We start from the raw sequence: 13,518 nt of genomic DNA, 5'->3' as shown, positions 1-13,518 counted from the left end.
GAGTGATACTGTTGTTACAAAAGCATTGTTTATTCAAAGGGAAACAAATCATATAAGTTGTTTTATCTAATATTTTTTGTTTGTTTGGGCTTTTTTTTTTTAGCCTCACTGAGCAAACCAAATTTATTTGTTTATAAACTGTATAAAGCAATACTGTTTATAAATTCCTCTGGGTTCCTTCTAGATGAAAGGCCCTATGTAAATGTTATTGCTCTCACACTGTCACATACTTTCCAAAACTCTTCTATTGTTCGTGTACTTCCTTCTTTCTAAGGATCACCCATCAAAACGGAGCAAAAGAGCAAACCAGCAGGATGGACCCTACTGCGAAATCATGCCAGAGCCTTTTTCTTTTTTTTTTTTTTTTTTCAAATACTAGTGGCTTTATCACTAATAAAACACTAAAAAAAAAAAAACAAAACCCACAACTAGAAATAAAGTGAAAAAGTAAAGCCACAAATGCTGCACATACGGTCCCCACCAGCCTTAGCAGGGCGATACTCATGACATGCGTCATGTCCACAACAGACCCAGCCCTGCCACGGGCTGCGTTTCGCGCCAGCCTCCCTCGGAAGAACAGAATTCCCTCACACAAGCTTGGGGAAGGACCACAAATTTAATTTATTATCATTCTTCTTATTATTGCTATTATTATTATTATTATTATAATTACTAGTACTATTATTACTACTGAGACCTCCTTTCCTTCTCAATTCTATCGTGGCAATTTAATGTACTTTACGGTTACTCTACAGGTCTAAGACCAATATCAGAGCTTTTACTAAACATATCTGTGGCCTTTCATGTTTATTAGGCTAGTAGTTTAATTTAGCACAAATTTGAATGACTTCAGGGCAAACTATATTTTAATCTCGAGTTCACTTTCTTTTTTTTGTCCAGAGAATCAGGCAGTGATAAGTAATCATGTTACTACAGAGGCTGCTGTTCCTGCACAGGACAATGCGAGTAAGATGGCTTTGTTTTGGCCTTTAACATTAAGGGTTTGTGTGCTTTAGATAAAAATAACTCACAGAGAAACAAACAGCACTTCCTGTGCTACATATAATTTTTAAAACTGTCACAGCCAAGAGATATGACAGATATACATCTTGGGTACCAATGCCTTGTTTCTGCCCTTGTGCATTTTTTCTGCTGTATTTACACTTTCCTGCAATATAGCAAAACGCCCTGTGAGCAACGAAGACATTTGTTTCCATAAATCTACCACGTCGCCCTAAAGATCTTTTCAGAAAGTATTTCAACGTTATCCTGTAACAGTGACACAGATTCCCACATTCAGGAAGAAAACGCGCTTAAAAACATTGCCAATAAAAAGTAAAAGCAAGATCAAACCAGCATTTCTCGGGGAAGGCAGTTACAAATTACATGAAGGGGTGTGTGTTTATATATATAAATGTGTGTGTGTGTGTAAAAATAAAAACTGCTTGTACACAATTCACAGGAAAATCTTTGGCTTCTCTTCACTGATCAAGAAAATACTGTGAAACAGGAGCTCACTTCCCACCTGCCTTAAGGACTTTCGATCTCAACCGAAGAGTCTCCCTCCACAGACGGAGGAATCCTATCAATTATTGTACCCCGTGGGATGTCCAGGATAAATGCCACTCGCTGATCACAGCTGAGAAGGCAAACGTACAAACAGAACTTCTTGAAGAAGCTGAGAAGAACTCTTCAGGCATTAAACCTTTTTGTAAGATACCCCGTGTTTTTTCCTCAAAGCAAAGTGATCAAACTGCTCCCTGCGTGCTGATCAGGGAAAAGGAATTCTAACAGAGCTAGCAAAAGCATACAAAAAAAAAAAGCCTAGACGATTTCCAGATTAGACTTGTGACAAACTGAAACTACCATATTATTTCTTGCACGTGAATGTCAGTGAAAATAGCAATATCCCATCCAAGTTGCAAATTAGAGTATCAAACACCGTTTGGTTTTGGTTTTCTTTTTATTTTATTTTGAGAGATGCAGGTGGGGTGCATTCAACATATACTGAATAACTTTTGGCTTGCGGTTAGGCAAGTCTTTTGAGACTTTATATATAATAAAGTACTCTGACTAAAATCTGGAAAATTACCTCTTAAGGCTCTGGCTGTAGAGCATCAATAGAAATGTGGTGCCAGCTAATGGCTGCAATAACTGTCTCCATCCCTAGAGAATAATGGATGGAGAATATATCAATATGAGGAGTGGAAGGGCCAGAGAAACTGAGCAGGCACTAGTTATCGGACACAAAGATGATGCCACATGCATGATGTTATCTGTGATAATCTTTACTTAGGGCCCAAGGGGTGGGAACGATATTCTTTACAGAGAAGAAAGTATCCATCAGGCTATATTCATAATCATCAACGTTCCACTAAGTAAGCATTTTTGGAGAAGGGTTGAGGGAGCACTGATGTTACAGAAATCAATGAAATTCAGCTTTTCTGCATCTATTGTTCAGAGCAAAGTAGGAGGGAAAAAAGCCTGTACATCACTTTCATTTCTGATCGTTCAGTCATATGCAGTATTGAGAAAAAAGCTCTGAAGGATATTTTAGGTGAAGCACAATGAAACTCAATTATTTAAAAATCTATTTAAAATCCACACCTTGACATTCACAACTACCAAATAAAACACGTTCTTATTATAAGCATCAAATGATTATTTTTTTTTTAGTTTGGCCATGTGAGCACCTAAATCAGTGCAGGATGCACAACTGCTGTTTGGCTTTATCTTCCCCTTGACACAGATTCTTTCTTATCGAAATGGAGTTGGCTCCAAGTGTAAGCACGGTAGAGAACGGAGCGTCATATGAAAGCTACTGCCGTTCTTTGCAGACCGATGCTATGCCTTTCCTTAGCAGACATTTAAAAATAAGATTACCACACAGGGTAGGTTATAGGATATCCTGGTAATTTTTCTACAAAATCCACAGTATGTTCCTCCTTCAAGTTTAAGCACCTGTCTTAAATTCATACACCAAGACTGGAGCACCTGTACACTGAGATTTTGTTACAAAGGGGACAAAAAAATGTGCTAGCTCTCTGTCATTCAAGTCAAATCAGCACATCTCCGTCTAATCACATGCAGGGGGAAAGATTAGTACTAGGTCAAATTTGCCCAAGAAAAATCAGGAAATGCAGGAGTTAAACACTCCAACAGCAGCACGAACTTGACCATGTTCTACATCCTGAATATTTTATGGTATATTTATTACAACAATATATTAAGCTACACATTCAACCACAAAAACAGAAACAGAAAGACAAGTACTACTCATGTGCAACACAGCTGCATTAGCATTGCTGAGGAACACCGAACTTCAGAATTCCTGACACTGTTTTTAATTGCACATTCTGCATTTAATTTCTATGTATAAATAGCCAACAAAATGGACAAGAGCTTCTGCTTAACTATGTTTGCTCTGTAACTGTCTCAATGAGGTTCTGAGGCTCCCACGCCACTTAGCTGATACAAATGGAAGATGCGGTTTCCACATCATCACCAAAAACTCTTAAAAAAAAAAATCTTTTTCAGTGTAAACAGTGGTTTACACTGTAAAAGAAATGTCTCCAGAAATCTAGGAATACTAATTTAACATTTTTGACCTTTTATGCCATTGCTTCTGACCAAAAGCTGTCAGCTAACACAGCTGAGAATGTTCTTCACGATGAAAAGTTCTCTGGGCAGCCAGTGACATCCTTACTGTCACTGTCCAGCTGAGGACCGGCCCAGGCGGGACACTGGCCGGCTGTCCTGCAGAGCAGGGATGCTCCAACGATGGATACAAAGAGGCCTATAAGACCTCTTTGCCTTTTGGCAAGCTTCCTTTTCAAGAATTTCTAGTTTTTCAATTTAAACTGACACTGCCCTTTCCTAAATCTGGGGGGGGGGGGAGGGGAAGGGGGCAGCAAAAGGGCCAGTTGCTGGCTACTTGGCTGACTACCAAAAATCTCTGCAGCTAACTAGGTAGCTCATTTACACCAAATTTCAAACACCTCAGAGTAACTTAAGCCTTTAAAGATATACTCTTAGGTCGAAGAGATTTCAGCACATATGAAATCTGAAAGCTCAGACAAAAGCTTTACCGCAGCCTTCAACATGCCAGAGCATAACAGCCGCTTGATAGCATAAGCTATTAAGTGAAACAACTAAACTTCAAAATCCTCAGGACAAATAATCACCAGCACAGGTCCAAGAAACCCATTCATCTAGGAGAAAAGCAGATGTCTCTTTGCCCAGTCACACCCCGTCACTGGCCACGGGCAAGCCAGGGTGGCGACAGGCAAAGGGCTGTGGTGGCAGCGGCTCCAGCTGTTTGCTGGGTCCTGCAGCTTTCCAAAACACCTAGGACAAAACCGGTGTCTTTAACTGAGCTTTGGAACCCCAGAACTAGAAAAAAGTTTGAGAACATCTTGAGCTTCTCATATTAAAAACACAACACAGTTGGAGAAATGTGCTGTGAACAGAGACATTTCAGGACTCTGGTTTTTCAAATCATTTGCTAACTATCTGCAAAAGCTTTAACTCATCCTCTTTACATTCCACCACCGTTTCACATAAATGCACTGCAAATTGAAAGTTATGGTTAGAAAGAAGATATTCCGATACTCCTGTTCCTCAAAATACAGTTCAGTGGATTAAGTTTTAAAAAAACAAATTGCTGAATCTTTTCTTGCAAGAAAAAAAAAAAGAAATTAGAAAAGCACAAGAACTCTCAAAATACACACTTAATTGAGGTTTTTTTAAATTTTTGATCTAAAATAAAGCAAGGCTCATACATTACTTCTCTCGGTGGAATAAAACGAGGAGTGAGGACAGAAGGACACAAACAAGTCTTTTCCCATTTGGCTCCCCTCACGGAACCCCAGCAGATTCCTTGTGCCTTACATCCATGTATAGGAAGAAACTGACACCTATTGGCAACTTGAATATTACTGCACGATGCTGCCTTCCTTCAAACTATTACAAGGAATAGCTTCTTGTAACTAGATTTCTCTTCAAATACCCAGATAATATGAAAAGATAATTTAGAACTTTTCCACCTGTGACCAAAAATACACCCAGAAACTTTCAGATTCTCCTTTTTAACAATAACAATAAAACTCTGATCCTTCCAAAGTAAATTATGATATCTCAGTAATCTATAGATTTTAAGAGGCAATTCTAATGGATACATAGTAGCACTAGTCACTAACTGCTTGGAACAATAAGATTTTAATTTTTTCTGGGTAAATACTTTCTCAGTGTTTAGCATTACAGACAACACACAGTCTCAGGAGCGGGTAACAACCACATCCAGTGACAAAACAGAGCACAAGCAGCAGAAAACATACCATTTTTCTCTGCTAACATGAATTACTGTGCTAGAGATGTTGGGGCAGCAAACAGGCACTTACAGCTTCTGGAGAGCACCTTCTCTGTTACAATCCGGTGCTTCCTATCGAGAGGCAAGTGGTGGGGTACAGGGGGATAAAGGGGAGTCTGAGCAAACAGTTCCTCCATGCTCAAGAAATATGTAAAAGCAGGCAAATACCTGCCTATAGTTTTTATATTACGACACTTAACTGACCTGCTTGAGCTTTGGGGCCTGCTAAAGTAAGGACATTAAATAATAATAATAATAATTATTAAAAGTGGGCCAATTGCTGTCAATGTGTTTTCAAACTGATGCTTATGTACATGTCCTGAAACTCAAAACCTGAAACTTTTGCAAATATTTGTGCAAAATGAACAAAAGAACTTTTCGGCTACCTACGGATATCAGTGCAGGTGCTCTTCACGAGAGTGAGAAATTGGCTACAGCAACAACAGGCAAAAGAGTCACAGTAACACTTGGCTTGTTTGGTTTTTTTTTCAGTAAGAGATTTCCTGAAACTCCAAATGAAGTCATGGAGGATTTAGAAATAAAAACAAAACAACAAAAAAAAAAAAATCTGCTTCACCTCATTCCACCACTACAGCAAAAAGACTGAACCCAATTACTATACATACTTGTAACGAAGAATTTTTTGGTGAAGGTACAGCTGTCAAAGGCGGCAATTTTCTCCTGCAGGACTACAACAAGTATCCTGAAAACACAGAAATGGAACATGTACTTTAAGCATTAAATGCATTGGTTTAAAGATTCAATATCTAAATGTAATTATTTCCAAAGCATCAATATAAATTCCACAGTGATAAACTGCCAGGTTACCAATACATGGCAGTTATTGAGGATTCTCTCTCATCCCGACCACATAACCTTCACTGCAGGAAGTACACAGATCTGATACAGAACAACACACCGTATTTATGATATACCTCCTGCAGTAAAAGCTCCATTAAAAAGAAAGAATGGAATTGCAAGGATCCTGAATTACTTTCAATGACTCAAATAACAATCAAATCCACAATTGGTAGAACACAAGCTAAATTTGAAATAATCCCATTGTCCATCTCATTGCAAATTTATTAAACCATCTTATTTACTAAAAGCAGAAAGTTTTTCATACCAAGAGTATCAGCACACAAATACAGTTGAGAGAAGCAGGATTTATGTCAATTAGCAAAACTACAGCTGCATGTTTATGTATTCACTTGTACACACAGACACTTCTGTTGTAAAATATCTGCTCCTTACTTGAAACAAATAACAGAACCAAAGCCAGGTGACAGCAATGCAAGAAACACTGTGCTGTCTCAATGAACAGAGGCAATCTTGGGAAGTCAAGCATCTTGAAAGCTTTATAACTAGGATATGTCGTCTCCTACCTTGACGGCTTCCCAAAACCAAGTTTTTAAACTCTGGAAATGAAAGAGCTGGCTGAGAAGCTGACAAATAAACAGATAAAAGCTGCCAGCTCTGTGGAACACTCAGCAATATGACATAATTAACTAAGAATCTGATTATTTTCTCATTAGGAAGAACTCGTCTCACCACATATCCCTGGGTAAAGGGTGATGCCAGTAATTCCTCTCTTTTTTCCTGTTTTTAACTGTTTAGCCACAAGAACATCTCCTTCTTATCCCATGAGAGCTCAATACCTGTAAGACTTCGGTGAAGGCCTACACTAAAAATCAAAATATGTATCTTACCTACCCACATGCTTGCTGGTGTTTTCAGATATATAAATAAGTTTTGAGTCACAATTTCCACCCACAGAACTGCACTGACACTCCTCCAACAGGCATGATCTAACTCTGCGTCTGCTATTTGATTTTGCTCTTACTTTTACCAACACATTTGCCAAAACATTCAGATTGCCTCTGTAGTTGCCAAGATAATCCCTGAAGCCTTTTCAATAGGCTGGTGTAACAGTAACTACTTTCTGTCTGATAGAGAAGCTGATTAAATTAATAAGTGCTATTCTGTATCTCGAATTCTTTCAGGACCCTTTGGTTTATAACATCGTGCTCTGGGACTCTGTCGCTCCTCTGTTTATCAGCATGTCTCTATCTAGAAACAAGGAGAAGCACAGCTCTTGGAAGGAAGGTAGAAATCCAGGGACATTTTTGGACAGAAGTCTTTCATATTCACAGATCTGCACACCTAGAACGGGAAGCACGTGTACACTTTCAGACTGAGCAGCTTACTTGTTGAACGAAGAGGGTAGAACACGTAACTCAACAAGCGGGATTCAGATGTGTTAAGTCATACAATAAATTATTGCTTTTCTCTCTCACACTGTGAAAAGGACTCCCCCAGTCCCTTCTGATTTATAAATCTCATTTTTAAAAAGTTTTAAACTCTGTATATCTAAATTAATATTAGCTTTGGACAAAACACTATAGTTAAATGACATATCTTCCGATTCCTTAAACTGCAGGAGAGAAAAGCAAAATAAAACTTATCGATTCCAACTTCTTCCACAATGCCTAAAAGAAAGTTCACCAATGAATAATGGAAAGACTTCGAATGCATGTGCAAGTGTAAAGTATAGGTAAAAACTTATGTATATTTGATTGCAATATTTCCCAATCCTGTAGATTTTTGTTTTCTACTCTTTGAAGATGTCCTGTCTTTCCACATAAATGAAGCCTACCAGATGGATGGTTCTAGAGTATAAATACATAAATAATAAACAGTTTTCCCTTCTTCTGCAACTCAAGTTTTATTTTCAATTTAAATTTTGGACTCCATTAGTCTGTAGTATGGTTAACGCACCATTAGCACTGCACTTGGCCACGTTTAATGCATTTTCAGTCTGAAATAGTGAGCTTGCCCTGGATAATAACAGAATCTGATACGTTCCAGAAAAGCAGCTACCCTGGACACAGCCACACAGCTTTGAAGTACCTTTTCCATTTTTACCACTTAGGAAAAGAAACATTAGCACCTGGAAAGACTTTTTAGTTGGGAGAGACTTTGAATGATGATTTGCCTTTTGACTGTTTTTACAATTGGATTTTTCTTCTGCTAGGAGGCCAGGCTGGAAAGATTTACTATCATCACACTGTACACAGGGGAACTTTAAATTTTTCACGGGACAGTTGCACAGATAAGTACTGAAGTCCCTCTGACAGCTTTTAAAGGAACAGTGACCTGCTCATGGCACGTAACTCACCAACTCTATGACTTCAGTGAAACTGCTTTTTGAAACAGTTGAAATAATTGAAACAATCGTATCCACATCCTACAATAAGCAAATTGATGAGGATAAAAAAACCCACTATCATCCTTTAAACATTTACACCATCAAAATATCCTCCTCATTATTGGACTAGTTGTGCTATTAAAGGCTTTTGTTCAGTAGTACTACTTCTCTTCTGTAACTTCTACTTGATCTAATGCAGTCATTAACGTTTAAATTTTTTTCAACACTCTACCTGTAATGCAGGAATTATACTCCACAACTTCTGTAAGGTACCCCAAGATATATAGCGACTAATAACAGCAATAGCCGGGTGGAAGGAAGCACTAACGCCAGCAGCGCAATCATGAACTGGGACCAAAGTCAATGCATCAAATTCTCTCATCAGGAATGCCACGGGATCATCAAGATCCTCATGTAGCGAACCCAGGTCTTCTCTTCTGTCTTAAAAAGACACAGTAAACTACAAGGATGTTCAGTTTTGTGTGTCTTGGATGGACGAAGATCTGAAGTTAAATCAGAAAAATTTGAACCCACAACTCTATGGAAACAAGGTATTTTCAACCTGATTCTCAGCCTTTTAAGCCATTTTCTCTCAGAAACTAGGTGAATCATCCCAAATAAGAGATGCTGCTTTGTTATTTGACTCACAGGAACATCATTTTCTGTAGGCCACAGCTGTGCAGGAAGGCAATGTATCTGGGAGGACAATGAAACACAAAGAATAGAGACACACTCTATAATGCTCTATACTGTTTAAACTCTCAATTATTCCATTTCTCCATCTGTAGGTGGATGACAGAGGATTCCAACGATTCCTGCTCACTCTCTTCACAACTGAAAGAAGCTTAAATGCAAAAAATTTAAGAATTAAAGCCATTGGAGAAGCAAACTGTCATACTCAAACTGAAACACAACTTGAGAGATGGAGAACCAAAGCTATGCTTACAAGAAAGTAAAAAAAAAAATCAAGTCAGGGAGCACATACACCAGAAATTGTATTCATTACCGAAATTTTACATGCTCTAACACAGAAAAAAAAAGTAGAGTAAGCATCCTTACCTTTTATTGCAATGCAGATCATAAATAGGAGTTTTGAACTGTATGGACTTGACCATCTCTCCCGTTCGCAAAGAATAAAGGTCCACACAGCAGTAAGGTGGGCTTGTGCTAAAATGAATTTAAAAATATTTTAATGGAAAGAAGGAGTTTTTCTTAAATTATTTTAAAATTATTTCAGCCTCTCTACATTATTTAGCACGCTAAATGAAAACACCAGCAATATGAGCAGAATGCTGGAGAACAAAGGGTCAGTCTTAGCCTTCTACATTAAGGGAAGGTGTGATTAAAATTGAATTACAATGGTCAAGAACCCGTATTGTGCAAATAATTATCAAGTACTTAGATTCTTCTGCCACTAATAAGACTTTGGAACATCTGATGAGACCGGCAAAATACAAGCCATTTGATAGGCATGAAGTTTTAGACTACATTCTAGTTATTAAAAAAAATATTCCGCAGAGTAACATTTTCCTAAAGGGAGTACTTGCCTCCCTCTACGCAACAGTGGGATCATATGACCTGATTGGATAGAGACACATTACACTGAATTTACATTACATCTCTGATGGACTTTTGTTTGAACTATACAGATCTTTTCAACTGCTTTGTGTCACTTTTATCATTTTAATATAAATAAAACTCTGAGGCCATTTCTTAATAAAAAGGCTTGCTTTCTTCTGAGAGGGAGAAAGTGCTGAGTGTTCCGATAGAGCTGAGGAAGGTAGTGGTGGAAACCATTTTACAAGCTGAGGAGAGGCTTTGATGTGGCAGTTCTTTTCCATAACACCTTCTTCCCCCTCCAAGAACGCATTAAAATGTTGGCTACTTCTAGGTCAACGAATATGAAGGAGCACAAATTGCCAGCTGTACAAACACACACTAAGTATTGGTAAAAAAAGAGGGTGTTTCGCCCTGCCCATATCTGTTTTATTTTACAGAGTTTAACACAATTCCTGACACAACACTTGCTTGTCTTTTGGATCTGCTCGAGCTGCTGGAGAATTTTCTGGAGAACTGGAGCACAAATGCCAACTGTTTACCTCAAAGGCCTCGGGTTAACGAAACAGTACATACAATAACTGCGCGGCAGAGAAACAATACATGCACAGAAAGACAACTGTCAAGGAAATAATCGAAAAAATAAGTTCTGACATTTTGTCTACTGAAATTCTTCCCAGAATATACATTTTTCTAGGCACATACCTCGACTAATAACTAGAGGGTGCTATTTATTACTTTTAAGCACTTCAAAGGCCCTTCAAAAACACTTTTAGAACGTTACAGTAGAAGCTCAGTGCTGCTAGAAAACACAGAAAACCACAGCAAGGTGTACGTACAAACTTTTTAAAATTTAAGTACATTTATTACATACAGAAAATTATTATTTTGATAAAAAGTTACAGAGATTCTTATTTCAAAACAGAAATCACAGACGTTGATACAGATAAAATCATATTGGCATAACCGATACCGATTCCTGCTTCCACATAAGCCCGTGTTGAACAGCTCCATCTCGTCTGTTTGACTTGACTACATGACTACAACTCACGACTATGCACCCTCTAAAACCTATTGCACCAATAAAACTATGGGCAATAATCCTGTCACTCAAATGAATTATTATTATTATTATGTCATACCTTCTTTCTGGCTGATCATGCTAAGACCATTCTACCAATGCTTTTTTGAACCACACTGGCTAAAAACCAGTAACTTGAGTTCAAGTGCTAACGATCCAGTACGGACTAGGGCAGAAGCACCCTGAAATTCTACCTAGTTCAATTCAAAAGTCCTCTTTCCAAATGTTATCTTTCTTTTTGCTCCGTGGTACGCTGCAATCTATGATCGCAAAATAACACACACATTGCTTTTATTTTCTGAAATAAATACAAAGACAAGGTAAACACATTTGAGGATGCTCCTAGGACCTAATCAGCAGAAACAAATGGCAATAGCCAGAAAAAGTCGCACAAAGTTTTTTCTTATTCCATAACAACTCAGCATTACCACAAGTCTTCAGATAGCCAAGGATGCTTTCCCAGAAAAGTCCCATTTTTTGGCTAAGTGCTTGACCCACCAACTATGACACAAAAGGGTGGAAGCACAAGCGCTTGCTCTTTTCTTTGGCAAACTTTTCAAAGGTGGAAAGGCAAAAAAGAAAAAAAAAGTCTCAGGTCTCAATCACTAGAAAAGACTTCTCTCTCTCTACCATTTCCTTTCAGTTATTTTAGTTCCTCTCCCTGTTCAAAGTAATGGCTGTTACGAACCTCGTTTGCTACTGAGCACTCTCAGTTCATGAGACACAACATTCAATACATTATCATCATTTAAATTTATAAATTCTACCCCAAAAGCTGTGTACCTAAATGAGGAATGATATAATGCGGAGATCCATAACATCAAGTTCTTTTTTGACCACACCTCCGTAACAACTCAACACTATGCTTTCAACTTGTTGGGGAAAAAAAAAAATTTAATGATTTTAATTTCACTGTTCAACAGAACCCCATATAGCAAGGATTCTCCAATACTGCAAAATTTTATTTCTTTTCCAAAGATGTTATTTCTCAACCATCCTAAAAGGATGAGCCTTTCCAATGGTCATTCTTTGCTCTCCTTTATATCTCCTCAGCCAGCAGCACCAATCCTTTGAGAGCAGGAGAAGGAGGACTACAGACACAGATCTAAGGATTCATTTCCCTGTCACAGCTCTGGAAGAATAGTAAAAGTGCCTTGATCAGCCTGCACTACTCACACGCAGTAACAAGAGCTATCCTTCCCTCCTTCGTTTCAGTGATGTCAAAAGCCCAGGCTCAGCGGTTCTGTGCACTTTCCTTTCCCGGTCTCTGATATGCAATGGATTCTATATTGACCCATTTTAGCATATTAAATCAACAGGAGAATAGCACTTCGTTCGTTCTGTCTCCTCTAGAGGGAAGTCTCCCCTGGGTTAGTCCACCGAAAGGGCTCAGTGAAAGGTCCAATGAGCATGGAAGCAAGAAAGGAAGCAGAAGCACATGAACTGAGCAATAAAAGGCGCACAATAGGGCTGCAAAAGCAAGATGTACCTTGCCACCAGAGCTGCAGCACAAGGCAGCTTTTTCTGACACTTTATGACCCCCACTGAACTACTCGTAACTCCCAATCTTCTTAAAACACAGAATTCAGGAGTTTTTATCGCCCACATTGCAGAGAAAGTCAGACTCAACTACAGTGTTCCCTTTACATTCTTAAAGTTTACAATCTCGACCCAGACTTGGATATAGCTTTTAAAAGCTAGGTATCTCCATTTCTTTTAACTCATTATTTAAGAAAAATTTGAACCCAAACCCACAAAGATCAAAAGTAGGGATGAATGTGTTTCCCTTCTTCCATAACATTTATACCACATACACTATTTAGTTATTCTGTTATGTTACCACACAGCAGGAAGATTTAAAGTAAGCAAGATGTCCCATTTAAATACACAATAAATTAGTGTGTTCAGTAAGACAACACATCATTATTGATAAACATCCTGGAGTCCTTTGCAGGACCTCTAGAAAAATTTACTCAGGCACTATCATTTGCTCTTAACAATTTTCTTCAAACAAATCACAATATCAAACAAATACACAATCAAATATTAAATATTAAAAATGACACCACCTATGAGAACACAAAATAACATTTAGTGCAATCAATACATATATATATATACTTTTAAATTTCAGCTACAAAACTAGAAGTATCCAAACCACCACAGAAAAACACCAAAACCACCACAAACTTGCAAAAGCCTTTCTTGACAACTGGAAGTTCTTGAAACCTTTGAATTGTACAAAACTAGAATTACCGCATCTTGTTCTGTTTCAGGAACAGAGTAATGAACATTCACTTCGTC

General features: G+C 38.1%; 1 protein-coding gene across 11 annotated transcripts in view; it reads right to left on the bottom strand.

Annotated features, from left to right (window-relative positions):
• The window catches only part of BCAS3 (BCAS3 microtubule associated cell migration factor), a 362,757-nt gene that overhangs the window by 302,067 nt on the left and 47,172 nt on the right, over window positions 1-13,518 (bottom strand). For all 11 annotated transcript variants that reach the window (XM_086762785.1, XM_086762786.1, XM_086762787.1 and 8 more), the window contains 2 exons: window positions 9,636-9,743; window positions 5,995-6,071 (listed from right to left, as the gene is read on the bottom strand). In XM_086762785.1, the coding sequence (XP_086618911.1) occupies window positions 5,995-6,071; window positions 9,636-9,743 (185 nt within the window). The remainder of the gene's footprint in view (window positions 1-5,994; window positions 6,072-9,635; window positions 9,744-13,518) is intronic.

This window comes from Chlamydotis macqueenii, chromosome 19, assembly GCF_036417535.1.
Source record: "Chlamydotis macqueenii isolate bChlMac1 chromosome 19, bChlMac1.mat, whole genome shotgun sequence".
Taxonomy (NCBI): domain Eukaryota; kingdom Metazoa; phylum Chordata; class Aves; order Otidiformes; family Otididae; genus Chlamydotis; species Chlamydotis macqueenii.
Note: the sequence above shows the minus strand (reverse complement) of the source record. Positions and strands in the feature narration are given on the sequence as shown.